This window comes from Eschrichtius robustus, chromosome 15 (genome assembly GCF_028021215.1).
Source record: "Eschrichtius robustus isolate mEscRob2 chromosome 15, mEscRob2.pri, whole genome shotgun sequence".
Taxonomy (NCBI): domain Eukaryota; kingdom Metazoa; phylum Chordata; class Mammalia; order Artiodactyla; family Eschrichtiidae; genus Eschrichtius; species Eschrichtius robustus.
Window position 1 is genome coordinate 89797505 of NC_090838.1, and position 16956 is coordinate 89814460.

General features: G+C 49.5%; 1 protein-coding gene across 4 annotated transcripts in view; it reads left to right on the top strand.

Annotated features, from left to right (window-relative positions):
* The window catches only part of NPAS2 (neuronal PAS domain protein 2), a 188857-nt gene extending 172715 nt beyond the window's left edge, over positions 1 to 16142 (top strand). For 2 of the 4 annotated variants that reach the window (XM_068564274.1, XM_068564275.1), the window contains exons 15-20: positions 1634 to 1780; positions 6893 to 7090; positions 8915 to 9090; positions 9434 to 9526; positions 12651 to 12816; positions 14745 to 16142. In XM_068564274.1, coding sequence (XP_068420375.1) covers positions 1634 to 1780; positions 6893 to 7090; positions 8915 to 9090; positions 9434 to 9526; positions 12651 to 12816; positions 14745 to 14912 — 948 coding nt within the window. In that variant the 3' untranslated portion in view covers positions 14913 to 16142. The remainder of the gene's footprint in view (positions 1 to 1633; positions 1781 to 6892; positions 7091 to 8914; positions 9091 to 9433; positions 9527 to 12650; positions 12817 to 14744) is intronic. The other 2 variants (XM_068564272.1, XM_068564273.1) reach the window with 1 other exon arrangement.
* The last annotated feature ends 814 nt before the right edge of the window (positions 16143 to 16956 follow it).

Sequence of the window (16956 nt, forward strand, 5' to 3'; positions counted from 1 at the left end):
GGGACAAAATAAAGAGCAGAAGCCCCAGCCCAGCAAACTCACTTTCCTCAATAAGCAGGAGTCACCGACAGCCCCACATTGCCCAGAGCAGGGCGGGCAGCCCGGGGAGTGTCAGCTTCACCTCCCGTCTCATGACCTCCGCCCTCCACATTTCCTGCAAGGAAAGAATCTTGTGTCAAGGTAGACAGGTGACACAGGGCAGAGATCACCTTGGAAATCTTCCTAAAGCCAGCCTCCGTCCCAGGAAGGAGTCACAAGGCAGGAGGAAGGGGACGCTTGGGCTCTTGCACACAGCAGACGTCCGTGCTCCTGCAGGGTCACCTCCGCCAGCGGTACCCCCCGGGGTGCACATAGGGCGATTGTACTGCTTTGTCTCCTTAGCTCTTTTTTACACAGATTTCCAAGAAGTGCAGGGACAGCCTGCAAGTGAGCCTGGGGAAGTGAGGGAGGGTGATGAGGCTTTCACGGCCCCAGGAGGGTTTAGAGTACCATCAAGTCCAAGCTTTGGAATTCCCTGGCCATCCAGTGGTTGGGACTCCATGCTTCCACTGCAGGGGGGCACAGGTTCAACCCCTGGTCAGGGAACTAGGATCCCGCATGCCACATGGTGCAGCCAAAAAAAAAAAAAAAAAAAAATCCAAGCTTGTCTGTGAATTGTTCCAGAAGAGCCCTGCTCTCCAGGATCAGTTTTAGGATAATGATAGGATCCAAAACTGCATGTGAAGCTGTCACATGCAAATCGTCATGCCCTAGATGAGAGAAAAAAGGGAAGGGGGCTCTCTGATGCCTTGCTTTTTTTTTTTGACATATAGTTGCTGAACAATATTGTATAAGTTACAGGTGTACAACACAGTGATTCACAATTTTTAAAGGTTACACTCTATTTATAGTTATTATAAAATATTGGCTATATTGCCTTTGCTGTACAATATATGGTTGTAGCTTATTTATTTTATACTATGATAGTTTATACCACTTAATCCCCTCCCCCTATCTTGCCCCGCCCCCTTTCCCTCTCCCCACTGGTAACCACTAGTTTGTTCCCTGTATCTGTGAGTCTGTTGCCTTTTTGTTGTAATCACTAGTTTGTTTTATATTTTAGATTGCACATATAAATGATCTCATGCAGTATTTGTCTTTCTCTAACTGACTTATTTCACTTAGCATAGTGCCCTCCAAGTCCATCCATGATGTTGCAAATTCTCATGCCCTGCTTTTGACGTTCCTCTCCAAAACCATTTGTCCTTCTAACCGAATTTAGAATATGAGTTTGTAAGCACTGCACTGCTTACAAAATCGTGTCCCGATTCTGTGGCCCTCCCAGACTCCAGCGCAATAAATGAGACCTGCAGGTTCCCATGGGCCTAAGAAAAGCTCACGGGGGGTGGGGGTGGGGTGGGGGTGGGGTGGGCAGGGGGCCCTGGGCCACCCAGCCCTCAGCCAGAACCCCTGCTCCCTGGTGCGCTCCTCAACAGTGGGTCACTCATTGCGGCAGTGGGTCAGGGATGCTGCAAAGGGTGGGTAAAGGACCGGAAATGAAAGTGTGCAGGGCCGCTCAGAGCAGCAGCAACATCTGTCTGCAAGGCTGAGATAACTCTTTCATCGGGTTCTGTGTTTTGACCCCGCCTTCAAGTTTTCAGCACAGCTCAGCATGTTCCAGACCATCAAAGACCAGCTGGAGCAGAGGACGAGGATCCTGCAAGCCAACATCCGGTGGCAGCAGGAAGAGCTCCACAAGATCCAGGAGCAGCTCTGCCTGGTCCAGGACTCCAACGTCCAGGTGATGCCCCTTCCTGGGCCGGTGGTGCGCTGAGCTCTGTCCTCCCCCCCAGCTCTGTGATGTGTCCTCATCCACCCTTGCAGGGGCAGGCAGGACTTCCTCCAAAGTCCTCTGTGCTGCCTTACTGAGCCCTCCCTCCTAAACAAATTGAAACCTCCACCAATGAAGTGTGAGGAATGAATCCCACCTCCTCCATCCCCAGCTCCAGGGCAAACCTGAAATTCACATGACATCCTCTTCACTCATTCCTCACTCTGTTGGGCACATGTTTCCTGCATCACATGCACTTTCTTTCACGTGCTTGGTGGTTGGTCGCCCTGCCCTGACTCCGGCCTCCCTCCTATGGGGTTTTAAACTCCCAGCACATGTGTAACTACTTTCTGAGCACCCAGAGCAGGCTGCTGATAGAGAGATGGAAGCAGGTCTGCTCTTTCCTCTCATCCAAAGCATGAATGCAGGGAGATATGGGAAATGATCTGTGCTGTGCACCCTGCACCCTGCAGGTGGCGGCCGAGGAGGTGGGAGCTGGAGGTCAGCGCCCTGGCACCCCTGGGCCACCCCACTGCGGCATAGCGATTGGGGCATTCCGCATGCTCTGACAGCAGCTGCTTTTAACTGTGACCCCACCCCACCCCCAGATGTCACGTCTTTGAAGCCTTTCGAGAGATTCTTTCTGGAGGAAAAACTTTATATATTGGATCTCTTTCAAGGATAAATTATTTCCACTTAAATTAGTCCAGGACTATTTTTGTTCCCAAGTGCATGCCCTCGGTTGTAAATGTAGCCAACCTTGGAGTCTTCCCTGAGAGAGGTAAGCATTGGCAGCCACTTGAGGAGACAGAAGGAAGAAGAAGACACCCCTGGGGGAAATGGCTGGAGCACTGGCCCTGCTGCCCCCTGCCCCAGCAGTCACACAGCCCCGCGTGTGGACACAATAACACCCCAATAGGAGCAGCCCTGAGCTGAGATGAACGCAGGATAGCGCAGAGGTGTTAGGCGGCCTGGCGACGCCTACAGCCGGCCATCCTGCCTCCCTGGGCCCCCGTAGGCGCTCCCGGCGGGCTCTCCAGAAGTTCAGGGACCCCAAGCAGCCTTCTCTGTCCAGCGGGGCCCCTCCCCTCCCCTCCCCCTCCCTCCCCTCCCTCTCCCTCTCCCTCCCCTCCCCTCCCCAAGGCAGGGGAGCCCAGTCAGGTGCACCTGTGCAGAGCCCTGGGCACCAAGCCCCGCCCATGGCCCTGCTCCCGGCCCACAGCCCTTCACCCCACCCACCTCCTCAGTGACACCCCCAAACTGCCTAGGGACAAGACTGCAGCATTTAGGTGAAAACGCATGGAGTCATCAAGGTGTCAGTCCCTTGTTACTTATTCGTTCCCAGCAGTCTTATTTTCTCACTGATCCAGGGTCCGACGGCTAGAACTCCTGACTCCAATTACTTGAATGGAATTTTTACACTAACAGGGAGGGGGCGCTGAGCCAGAAGCTGCTAAAAGCAAGGTAGGCGGATAAACAGCCGCCTCACAGCCCGGACTTTTCTATTTTCAACTTTAAAGCTGAACTCTTAAATAACTGGGACACAAGGCTATCTCTTTCACTCCTTGACATGAAGGGTTATTGCTTTTCTTCCTCCCGACAGTGCATTTTGTTGACCCCCAACGTCTAGCACCTGAGCTTTGTAAGGGATGCCGTGGGAACCAGGCCTCCTGCGTGTGCCTCCCCCGGTTTCTTCCCTGTGACCTTATCTTTGCAGTGGAATTTTCCAATGAACTTGGAAATCCACAGATAGTCAAACCAGAGAACGATTCCTCAAGGAGTCTTTCTTCATGTATTTTTGCAAGTCTAAGGATTTAAAGAAATATGTTCTGAAATGTTTAGCCAAAATGTGACTTCAAAAAAAAAAAAAGAAAACAAGAGAGTCAAGCATAAAGGATAAAAGCAAGTGAACATTACTCCGCTCCTCCCCCCGAGAAAAGTGGGGGGGTAGATTAAATAAGAGCAAAACGTTGATCATTGCTGAAGCCTACTGATGACACATGGGATTTCATTCTATTTTCTGAAATGTTCTGTAATAATAAGTATTTGTAAAGCTAAGCATGTAAGAACAATGACAAATCATATGTGAGCGTAGGATTGGTTTGTTCTGGAAAATGAGAAGTATTTTTTTCCTCTAATGACTTTTTCCACTTGAACTAGGGAACTGTTTTTCTCGTGCTTTCTATAAAACTGACCCGAGCCTAGTTAAGAAGTCATCTTCTTAAGCTATAAATTTTCCTTTATTGTCGCTAAAGCAGAGGCGGGAATGTGCACACAGTAGCAATCCCCCTCGCCCCTTCCCCCCCCCCCCGCCCCGCCCAAGTCCTTTATCCCAAGTTCAGCGGACTTTCCTACCTAGTCCATTGGCTCGGAGCTTTCATTGAGACTATACTGTGTGTGCCTGAGATGCTTGCTAAGTATGATTTTTTTTCCAAAAAAGATTGGGTTATGAGGGAGAGGTTCTCGGGGTGTTGTGTTTGCACCTAGATGGGGTCATGAAGGGCGCTACATAGAGAGCTGTTCTGTTGAAAAGTTGTCACCCCTTGCGTCCGTGGGAGGCCGCTTCTTAATTTATTTCTGACAGAGCATTCGCGCCCTCTACTGGCGGTTGAAAGAAATACCGAGAAAGACACCTGTGACAATGGTTCACAAAGAACAACCAATGGTTGGTTCTTTAATCCATCCTTCCACCCGTCCATCCTTCCACCTTTCCTTCCATCCCTCTATCCATTCACACACACCCACACACCCACACACCTCTCCATCCTTCCATCCATCCACCCATCTGGCAGACACCCAGTATGTACCAGGCCCTTGATTAGGTACTGTGGGGATACAGAGACACACAGGACAGGGTTTCTGCCCTCAGAGAGCAGACATCAGTGGGACAGAGTAGCAGACCAAGCAGTCTCTGCCGTAACACAAGCATAAAGTTTCCCTTCTTTGAGCAAAAGCTTAATCTATTTGTTGATTCATTTGTTTATTCTATTCATTCCTCAGATAGTTTTTATATGCCCAGAGAGACAAAGGAGCAAAAGGAGCTCCTTTTTAATTTTATTATTATTGTTATTATCTAACATTTATTGAGCACTTAGTACTGTGCCTCAGCATAAATCCCATTTAATCTTTTATGACATATGTGCTGTTAATGTCACTGTTTTATTAGTGAGGAAACTAACAGTGACTTTGAAAAGTTTTGAAAATTGCCCAAGGTCATACCACTAGTACATAGTGGGGTTGGAATTTGAACTAAAGTCTGTCCGATTTAAGCTAGATTATACTGCCTGTCATACATAAAGGTTGCATTTATTTGACCTCTAATTAGAAGGTAAATTGTATCCCACCAGAAAAATGCATGTTATTTAGTTTGAATATTGGGTTTTTGCTGAAGTGTAAATTACCCTGTGTGCTGTGAACAAGCCAGGTCGCTGAGATTGCATAAAGCACTAATCCTAAAAGTTTGGGTGTTGGATCTGCGAGGATGGAGACCCAGAACATTCTTCTTAACTTCTAAAGTGACAAAGAGCCCTCATTCAAAACTGCAGGCTTTTCTGGTTGGGGAGGAGTATGAAGGAAAGTAGGGAGACCTGGTGGTGTGGCAGGAAGGGCACTAGATGGGAACCTCGCTCGGGTCTCTGGGAGATGACTTGACACCCCCTGCGGAGCGGACGCTTGAACTAACTAATTAAGTGTCTGCCTGGCGTGATTTCATATCTGTTGTTCCAAAACCACTCTGTCACTCAGGAAATGTCGGCTTGTCAGTTCCATACTGGGTATGAGGTTATGCTACACTGAGTACAGGAATCGGGGTTAAAGCTCCAGACGCTCGGAAGGAGAGAGCCTTAGCCGTCAAAGCTAAGGGCCTAAAATGGAGTGGAACACTGCTTGTCAAGAATCTGATACAGAGAATACCAGTTTTGAATGCCCAAGAGGAGCTTTTGTTAAAAGAGCTAGCTACAGGTCTTAGGTTTAAATTATTATTGAAATTACCGAAGTTGTTTTTCTTAAGCCTTTAGCGTCAGTTCACAGATCATATTTTATTTCCAAATCTACTGATTTGGCTGAAAATAGCAATGCTTTTACTTGTGTTTGTTCACGTTCAATCAGTTTATAAATTTAACAAATGGTAAATCATCAACATTCTCTACCAAAGCCATTAACTTCCAAATTTAATATATCTGAACCTTTCAAACATTTCATGTACCTAACAAGGCAGACTTATAAACCTAAGAAGTAAAATCTTTCTGGGCACTTAAGGAATTCTTTTAAATTGAATACACCAAACTTATAAACGAGGTGGATCAAGCTTCTCAGAACCACTTAAACACTCTTTATAAACTTGATCAAATTCTCTTAAACCTTTCCCATTAAAACAACCAGGCTGATATATCACAGCCTATTGAATGTCTGAGACATCTTAGATAACAAATAGAGATTAGCATGGTGATTGTAAAACATATTCTTAAACATCACTTTAAAGTACATGGACTTGATGTTATGTCATCCTTTGGATTTATTTGCTTTCCTGGGGATGCAGAGGCAACTAATGAACCAGAGCAGATCTGCCCTCTCAGCTGGAAGCTGGGGTCGAAGATGCTGATCGTAGGATGGGTACAGACCATGGTCACGGTCAGAGGTTCAAGACCAGGCGCAGGTCCTACTGCCAGGACGATGCGCCCCACACCACCGGTCAGCCAACCCTCTGCCACTGTGATTGCGTCATTCCCTCCATTCACAAGATGTTTTTCCTTCTAATAAGAAATGGATAAGCCAACCCAGACTAAACAAGCATATCAAGTGACATATCTGGGTCTCAGCATCTTTCACACTGTTTGACCCCAGTCGCTCAACCGGAACCTTCTCGAGGGCAGGGTCGGCATCCGTCTGACCCACTGCCCCTCTCCGGGCCGTGCACTCTGCTGGTGGCATCCCAGGCACTCAGTCCAGTGGGTGAACCTCCCCAGGCAGGTCAGAGAGAGCGAGAAAGCTGCCATCTTGCCGTGGACAGGCCATACAAAGAAGGTGCAGGCCTGTGAAGGCACCGTGATCCCAGCCTAAAAAGCGTTTTGCTTCTGCTTCCAGATGTTTCTGCAGCAGCCAGATGTATCCCTGAGCTTCAGCAGTGCCCAGCGGCCCGAGGCTCAGCAGCAACTCCAGCAGAGGTCGGGCCCAGGCCCCCAGCCCCAGCTCGTGGCCAGCCCTCAGCTTCTGGGGCAGATGGCCTCTGCCCAGGTCACAAGCCAGCACCTGCTCAGAGACTCGAGTGTGATATCAACCCAGGTAAAATGCTCGTCTCCAGACTCAGTCCTTGCCACCAGCAGACCAGTCTTCGTGAACCAGAAACCTGCTTCCCCTGTGACCGGAGCTGGATGATGATGGTGGGGGTTTTTTCTTTATTTTGTCACTTTGAAGCCCCACGTTCTCTTGGTTTCCTTCTGTGTTTTATCAGTATATTAAAATACCTTAAAGGTATCATGCAGGGAATTCCCTGGCAGGCCAGTGGTTAGTACTCCACGCTTTCGTGCTTTCACTGCCGAGGGTGCAGGTTCGATCCCTGGTTGGGGAACTAAGATCCCGCAAGCCATGTGGTGCAGGGGAAATAAATAACTAAATAAAAGGAACAACTTTATTTAAAAAAAGAAAAAAAGAGGCATCATGCAGCTGAAACTTTCAGCTCTGATCCTGAGCTGGGCTGGAGGTGGATATGGCCATCCCAGACATGCACGCTGAAAGCCACACGTCCCCACGTGCGTGTCCCTGGTGCCCATCACCGACTGCTGGTTTGAGCCATTATCAGTGTGAGATCACAGTTACCCACTTCTGTTCATCTTCGCTTTCCCCAGGGCCACCAAGCTTCTCCCGGTGCCCCAGATTCCCTGTCGAGCCCCATCCTCACAGCCATTGCCACTTACTACAAGCCACCAGTGACCTTGCAGTCTGACAGGGTCACCCATCAGTCAGTGGCACTGAATCCAATGGAATCGAGAAGTTCTGAGCCCTCGTTTCCAGACGATCACAGCTTGGGAGGCAGGATACAGCCTCTCCTGAAGCCTCTTATATTCACATGGATTCAGTGACATCTGCTGGGCTCCCAGGGGAACAAAGATAAATGAGAGCTGTCCTTGACCCCAAGGAGCTTCTAGTCTAGCAGGGGTTCTGGGACGTAAACATTGACGTACAATAAAATATGGAGAAGTCTATGTATAAGAGAGTTCCTCCATCTTCACCCAGATTTAAGGGTTTTACTTTAAAATGCAGCCTTTTGGTTCTAAAGATTAACAGGAAAATTAATGGATGAGACTAGCCGAGAACATTCTGGAGAAGAAAAAAACTGAGGTAGGATTTACACCACGTTCAAAGATTTTGTAAAAGCTCTGAGAATTAAAACGTGGCGGTACCATCATATTAATGGTGTCAGTGAAACAGAGTGGAAAACCCAAAAAGCAAAAGCACATGCAAGCTCATTCCCTCATTCATTTACAATTTCACTCAACAAATGCGTGCCAGGCACTAAGTCCTGAGCACTGAGGGGCGGCAGTGAACAAAAGAGAAAAGGAAAAAAATCTCTGATCCAAGTGGGGAGAGAGAGAAACAAACAAGTGACAATTAACAGTGTGACAACTGGTGATGTGAGACGGCTGGGGAAGGGGAGCGAGGGGCTGGAGGTTCACTGAGAAGGTAATATGCGAGCAAAGAACTGAGCGGGTGAGAGAAGGAGGCATACTGGTACCAAGGAGAAGAGCATTCCACGTAAAGGAAGTGCAAAGGCCCTGGGGCAGGGGTGGGCCTGATGACTTAAGAGAGTCAGCAAGGAGATCCACGAGTCGGGAGTGGAATCTGTGAAGCAGAAAGTAGTTCCTAGTTCTGTTCAATGCACGTTGGTTGCTTGCCTGCCACAAGCCCGGCACTGTTCTAGCCCCAAAGGATTTAAAGAATCCTTGAGATGCTTACAATCCAAGGGGAAAGACAAGTTCACAACAACTCAATCAATAGTCATTGGGTCCTAAGTGAGTGCAAAGGCCAAAGTGGGTAAAAGAGGTTCTGGGGAGGTGATACCTGAGTTGACTTGAAGGTTTACCTTTCTCGCTGCACTGGTTGCTCCAGGGTCCAAAGCCATTGAGAAGCTCGCAGATGATGCAGGGGAACAGCCTGACGCCCCAGTTCAGCAGCACCTCTGCTGTGCTCCCGCCGGCTCTGAGCCTGACCACGCCTGCTTCCGCCTCCCAGGAGGCCAGCCAGGGCCAGCCCAGCCCGGACTTCAGCCACGATCGGCAGCTCAGGTGCGGACACTGTCCTTGTTGGAAAGATAACTGAGACATAGTTTTATACTATTCGTTTCTGGTCTTCTTTTCTGCTGGAGATGGAGGCAAAGTTCAGACCATTAGACTCTAAAGCCTCTGCAGTTGATCTCAGCTCAGGAAGCGGCAGGACAGGGCTGGGGTCTTGATGGCCAGAGGAAGTGACCTGCTGCCTCAAGGATCCTCTGAGGACAGAGCAGGCCCAGTGGGGATTCGGGTCAGCCAGAAAGGGCGCAGCCAGGCTGGGCAGGTGCTGGGTCAGCCGGTGGGTCTACAGCTTGGGTACTGATCAAAGTTTCCCATTTATCTCTTCCTCTGCCCGAAGGCTATTGCTGAGCCAGCCCATTCAGCCCATGATGCCCGGGTCCTGCGATGCGAGGCAGCCCCCAGAGGTCGGCAGGCCTGGACGGCAAGTCAAGTAGGTGGCCCGGGGGCGGGGGGAGGAAGAGAGCCGCAACGAGTGGTCTCAGGCTGTCAGGGTTTCACCTGCCTGGACCAGCTGCACCCCTTGTGAGTCTGGCACTACAGGCAGGGTCCAAGTGTGCCCACACCCTTCGAAAGGACTCCTCCTCTTAGCTCTTCTTTCTCCATTTCCCATGTCAGGAGAGAAAACTCTGTGTCAGCATCCCATGCTGAGAACAGGACCCAAAGGAAACTATTAATTATACGTCAAGTTTGTCACCACCTTCTGATCTTTTTTTTTTTTTTTAACATCTTTATTGGAGTATAACTGCTTTACAATGGTGTGTTAGTTTCTGCTGTGTAACAAAGTGAATCAGCTATACGTATACATATATCCCCATATCCCCTCTCTCTTGTGTCTCCCTCCCACCCTCCCTATCCCACCCCTCTAGGTGGTCACAAAGCACCGAGCTGATCTCCCTGTGCTATGCGGCTGCTTCCCACTAGCTATCTATTTTACGTTTGGTAGTGTATATATGTCCATGCCACTCTCTCACTTCCTCCCAGCTTACCCTTCCCCCTCCCCATACGGATGAATGGATAAAGAAGATGTGGCACATATATACAATGGAATATTACTCAGCCATAAAAAGAAACGAAATTGAGTTATTTGTAGTGAGGTGGATGGAGTTAGAGTCTGTCATACAGAGTGAAGTAAGTCAGAAAGAGAAAAACAAATACAGTATGCTAACACATATATATGGAATCTAAGGGAAAAAACAAAAAAAAAAGTCCATGAAGAACCTAGTGGTAAGACGGGAATTAAGACACAGACCTACTAGAGAATCCACCTTCCGATCTTTGCAGGTCTAAGTGGTAACATCCCAGGTCAATGGAGCCTTCCCCGCCTTCCCGAGGGCACTCCCGCAGCCCCAGCTGACCGGCAGATGCTGGCAGATTCCACGGGCACACCCAGCTCGCCTGCTCTGTGGTTCCGGTGCTGTGCCGGGAACTGGAACCCCCTGCAGATGTGGGACTCTCCTGCCCTCCCAGACGCGCAAGCTTCTCTCTCTCTCCTCCCCCGGGCTCTTTGCTTGCAACCCTCGGGACCTGAAGAAGCAGCTTGCTTTGCCGTTGAATTATTAGGGACAGAGGTTACTGAAGACAGAGGAGGGAATACTTGGAAAGCTACTGGAAAATAGTTTCTAGCCCTTTGAAATGAAGCAGACACCATTGTCGTATAAACACTGGTTTAATTTGCGTCAGAAGTTCACTGGGACAGTGCTAGCTAATGAGGCCTGCCGTGCCCCCATGCGGGGGCCTTGCAGCCATCCCCTGGGGCCGTCCCCTCCGCTTCCTTCCTCCTGTGTCCTCCTTCAGCCAGTAATAATAGTAACATCGGATGGTTACTGCGTCTTCTGAGGGTTGGGGCCTGTACCTACATCCATGAAAACCCTATGGTGGTAGAGGCGGGCAGGGGCTGGGCACTGCGGGGAAACCACCTTCAAATTCTCTGATGATGCCCTCAATCAGGCAGGGGGTGCGGGGAATGGTGGTTTTGGTTTCTGACTGTTCTTTCCAAGTGATCCACATAAGTGGAAACAGAAAAGTCTTGTGACATTGCTGTCCAGAGATGCTTAAAATGCAGTGAACTAGGCAAAACTGGAAATTCTTTCCTCTGGCAACTCTAGAGGAAAACTGCCATTTTCGGTCAACCCAATAATTTATACCGTCCCCACCTTCCCCACCGTCTCTTCCAGACATGACCTAACACTCCATCTTCTAGGGCGGGTCAGAGTCTGCCTGCCACACACAGAGGCCCCTTCAGGGGAATTTTGGAATCCCCAACAACTGTTACAAATGACCCATACAGAGATATAACATTTCTAAAAATATAACGCTAAATGGACTTCTCTGTAGTGTCTTTAAATATCTGTTCCTGGTCTGGGATCCTCCAGAGCTTTCCCAAACAGCCTTCCCCTTGTTATTGGACCATTTTCACTAACTACTCTTTCTTTAAAAAAAAAAAAAATGTATATTCTACATAACATGAAATTTACCATTTTATCTATTTTTGAGTGTACAGTTCGGTGGCATTAAGTACATGCACATTGTTGTGCAACCATCACCACTGTCCATCTTTAGAACTTTTTCATCATCTCAAACTGAAGCTCTGTCCCCATTAAACCCTAATTCCATATTCGCTCTTCCCCCAGCGCCTGGCAACCGCCCTTCTGCTTTCTGTCTTTATGAATTTGTCTCCTCTAGGTACCTCATCTAAGTGGAATCATACAGTATTTGTATTTTGTGATGGGCTTATTTCACTCAGTATGATGTCCTCAAGGCTCACCCATGTCGTAGCATGTGACAGAATTTCCTTCCTTTCTAAGGCTGAATAATAGTCCGCTGTCTGTATAGACCACGTTTTGTTTATCCATCATCCATCGACAGATACTTGGGTTGCTTCCACGTTTTGGTTATTGTAAAAAAATGCTGCTATGATCATGGATGTACAAATATCTGTTTTAGTCCCTACTTTCACTTTTGGGGGGCATATACCCAGAAGTGGAATTGCTGGATCAGATGGTAATGCTAAGTTTAATTTTTTGAGGAAACTTCATACTGTTTTGCACAGCAGCTGTACCATTTTACATTCCCACCAACAGTGCACAAGGGTTCCAATTTCTCCACATCCTTGCCAACACTTGTTATGTTCTGGTTTTTCTCATAATAGCATTGTAATGGGTGTGAAGTGGCATCTCATTTTGATTTTGATTTCCATTTCCCTAATGACTAATGATATTGAACATCTCTTCACGTGCTTATTGGCCATTTGTATCTTTTCTTTACAACGATGTCTATTCAAGCCCTTTGCCCATTTTTTAATCAGGTTGTTTGCATTTGTTGTGATTGCTGAGTTGTAGGAATTGTATTTATATTCTGGATATCAATCTCTTATTAGATATATGATTTGCAAAGGTTTTTCCGGCAGCCTTTTCCCTGCATGGATAGAGTGATACACACAAGTCTTTAATTGTGATGAAGTCCAGTCTGTCTCTTTTTCCTCTTTTTGCCCATGTTCTTGGTGTCATGCCAATAGCTTTTTTTTTTAAAGGTCTTTCTTACGTGTCACCAAACAGGTATCCACAGAGCCAGGCCGTGTGTCCAAACCCAGACGTGCACACCACCACCAGCAGCGCCTCGACCCCTGTCCTGCTGATGGGGCTTCACCCCCGCTTCCCCACTTCCCAGCCGTCGCCCCTGAAGCCCACGCAGACCCAGCAGCAGCCTCCGTGCTTCCTGCAGGTGGGGCCGGGCTGCATCCGGGGAGGGGGAGACAGGGCCGAGCCCCCAGCCCAGGCCTGACCGGCCCTTCCCCCCGGGCTTTCAGTAGGCCTCTGGTCCTCAGTATCAAAATAAGCCCCAGACAGATTCATAGTTGAATCTTCATAGTTTCTAAAGTTTATAATGCTCAAAGTTGGTAAAGTCTATGTATATACAGTGTGAGAAATTTAGAAGCAGCTCTTATGCCTCATGTGGTTATGTGCTAAAAAGGTCCGTTTTTTTTAAAGTAATTTTTATTATGGTGTCTGGAGTTTTTAGAGCAAAAATCAGACACTGATTGCTATGTTTGTTGGACTTGTTAGTGTGTTTATATTGCAGAGTCTCATATAAATATAAAATTAAATCATGTTTAAAGATTCATCAAACTTCCTTTAAACGAATGAGATGACGTTGCATGGAATTGGGGCTGTCCAGGAAAATGGGGGGCATGTTTCCTTGTGGTCACTTCTTACTTCCAGCAAGTGCCACTTACACTGGAAGGAAGGAGGGGGAGAGCCAGTGGCTGGGGGTTCAGATGGGACAGAAGTGTCTGCCGGGGCTCTGGCCTTCCCTCCCACACCGGCCCGGGCGCCCCTTCCTGCCCCAGCCCGACCCTGTCATGTGGGGCCTCCTCCCCGGCCTCCAGCCCCTGACCCCACCCCACCCCCGCTTGGGCAGCTTCAAAGCCATAGGGGGCTGAGCAAGGCGACTGCGGTGCAGAGTCTTCCTTGAGGTCTAGAATGTAATTGAATTCCAAAGCTGCTCAACTATGGTATAGTGTTCAAATCTCCCTGACCCCAGGCCTCGTGGGAGTCAACTCAAGACGTCAGCTTTGCCTGTCCCGTCAGCCCACAGGACCCCCCGAGGGATCTGGGCTGGGAACTGATGGGGTGTGAGAAGGCAGGGAGCGTCTGGGGGCGAGTTAGAGGCCGCCCATGTATTCCTTCATGGGGAGTGACAGACGTGTTGGCAGGGCTCAGGGTACAAAGAGCGCTCAGGGGCCTTGAGCGCAGGGGGACAGGGGACATCGCAGAGGGCGCCCAGGCCTGGGTCTGTGTGGGTGGAGCACTGTGGCTAGGGTGGCCTGCCGGTCCAGTGGTTACAACTCCGCGCTGCCACCGCCAGGGGCACAGGTTCAGTCCCTGCTCGGGGAACTAAGATCCCTGCATGACGTGCTGCCAGCTTGGCAAAAAAAAAAGGGGGGGGCGGGGTGGGGGGGGGAGAGGCCCTGGTGGAGAAGGGACAGGGGGCGGGGGGATGCTCTAAGGGGGGGACGGCTGAGTGTGGGCGGAGGGGACAGTGTTCCAGCAGGGGAGGCAGCCTGAGCCAGAGTAGGGGAGCAGCCATGCCTGGGCGGCTTGGGGAGCAGGGCGGACCAGATTGCTTGGCAGAGGAGATTTCATGGATGGGGACCGTGGGAGGTGAGATGGAAGGATCCAGAGTTAACGTTTGACCAGTTGAAGGTTCTGAGCTGCAAACTGGGACGCTTCCTGGTGGATGCCGGCCAGTGATAGTGTTTGGAAGTAGTTCTGGAATCAGGGGCCACCGGTGAAAAGTAGGCAGACGGCACGCGGGCTTGGATGCTGCCCAATCCATTATGTGCGTGTGGTCTCAGGTCCCAACATCCCAAAACCCCCAGGCGACGTGGAGCACGTGCTCAGGAAACCGTTCCCCGGCAGCCTAGGCCCGGCCGCTGGGCCAGGAGGAACCCCTAGCGCTGGCGGAGAGCTGGGCTTCAGAATTCGCACCCTTCTGGCAGAGCCTCAGCTTCCTCTCTCCCCGCCTGGCGTTCCCCCAGGCCCCCGGCCGGGAGGAGGGCCTTTCATCTGACCACATCACCGCCCCAGCCGTTCAGGGGAGGAGCCCCTGAACCACAGAACCTCCCCTGGAGCCGTCTCCTTTCTTTCCAGGTGCAGGCACCAACCTCTTTGCACAGTGCGCCGCAGGACTCGCTCCTTCTCTCCACCTACTCGCAGCAGCCAGGGACCCTGGGCTACCCACCTCCCGCACCCTCGCGCCCTCCCCGAAGGGTCAGCAGCCTGTCTGAGTCCTCAGGCCTCCAGCAGCTACCGCGGTAGTGCCCTGGCGCCTCAGTTGGGTCACATCAGCTTTAACCAATGGACGGTCGAGGGGGGGATGGCCAGGGAGCTGGGGAGAAGAGTTTAAAGGACACCCCGGCTTTCGTGCGCGCCGCATCCGTTTCAGAGCTCCTGAATGGTGACAACGTCTGAGCACAGCGGCCGGCCCGTGGAAGTGGGCAGGGACACTGGCCGTGTTTCCCTGTCCCTGCACTTCACGGCCACAGTCTACAGCCATACGTGTAAGGGGCCGCGGTCCCCACGGGAGTGCGTCACTTAGTTCACCTTACTGGTGGCTCATCTCGCTGCATCCTGCCCCCGCCCCCGGAGCGCGCCGGTCCCTCCCACCGCTGCCGCCCGTGCGCACGTGCCCATTGGCCTGCGCTCTCTTGACTCTCTTTCCTCTGCATTGGAGAAGCACCGGGTCAGGGATTTGTTGAAGAGAGAGAATAAAGAGATGATTTTTTCGTTATTTTTAGATGATTGCTTCTGTTTTAATTTGCACAGCTGCACAAGGAGATAACTTAGGCACCTTCCTTTCTTAAAAATACTGTCTCCTCCCATGACTTCATTTGGAGACGCCAGTAACAGAAACAGCCCACGGATCAGGTGGCAAAGCTGGTGGTCAGTCACCAGGCTGCAGCGCCACACCCTCCGGCCTGACCCTAACGGAATAAGGCTCTTCCCCCCACACCGTTCCGGTGGGGTGTCTTTTGGTTTGGTTTGGTTTTGGGTTTTTTTTTTTTTTTGCCCCCGAATATAACACTGGACTGTTTCCTGTTTACTTCGGCGATTACAACCACGAAGGCAGACTCGAAGCAAAGCACAATCCCGCAGCTGACGTTCTGGAGTTCTAGTTGAGGACTTGATGACTGGGAAGGTTTTACCAGCCAGACGGGTCTGTGGAGCGCCAGGTGCCCAGGAAGCCCCACCACGTGCTGGCCCTTGGAGTGAGAATGCTGCATCTTTCTACATATCTTTCCTGATAAGACCGAGGATTGGATTTTCCTTTTCAAAATGCACTTTGCTTTTTTTGTATGTTTTGTTATGTTGAGATGTTTCTAAAGAAAAGATTTTATGTAATTATAAGATGAAGTGTAGTGAATTGTACAGCTGTTGTAATAAGGCCCTATTTCTATATAAAATAAAATTGTATGGATTATGTGTAAATTATTTTGTATCTGAGACACCAGTTCCTTTCCCAAATATAAGAGGATAAAAGTTTTCTTGTGTATTTCTGTGAGTGGACATTTTGTAATAAATTAACAAATTTGTATCATTTCCTTTGGAGGCAGTTTCTGTCCCTTGTTCTAGATGCACGCATACATCTTTTCATCAATAAACTTTTTTTTTTTTTTTAATTTCAAGATGTTTTTAAGGATAATGAAAGATATGGAAAAGGCAGGAGCAAGCAACAAGTAAGCCGGGTAATGACCTTAGGTTTTTTGACTTCAACATGTGCTTCAGCCTGTCGGGATCCTGATCTTCATTTGAGAGATTGTGCCAGAAGAAAACAACAGTTCATTGTAGAAATGACAGCAAAACAAACTGACAAAACCAGAAAAAGTTCCTGGAAACATCTCCACCTTATAGAGACACAGGTAATCCATGGAGATGGCCAAGCTGTTATCCACCAAAGCAGGCATAGCCCATAATTAAACTTACCTGGGCTGGAGTTGCATGGGCTCTGCCTGCTAGCACTTAGGTATCAGTGATGTGCCCAGGGTTTGTGTGTCTGTGTGGGAGATGTGTGCCCACGTCATGTGGACGGGGGAGATACAGCAATAGCAGACATCCCCCCCTTTCCCATGAGGCTTCAGCACGCTGGAGTGAGGGTGCCCTGGCACACCGTGATTGAGAATCACTGAGATGGCCATGCTCAGCAGAGCCCTTTCTACAAGCATTGGCCCAAGAGAACTGAGTTCCTTTCCTTGCTCCATCACGAGTTCTGTTCTTCTACCTGCTTCCCTGTAAAATAGGGGAAACGCCTCTCCGTTCTCTGGCCAGGATCAGTTTTCAGTGGCATAAGAGGCTGCCAGGTAAA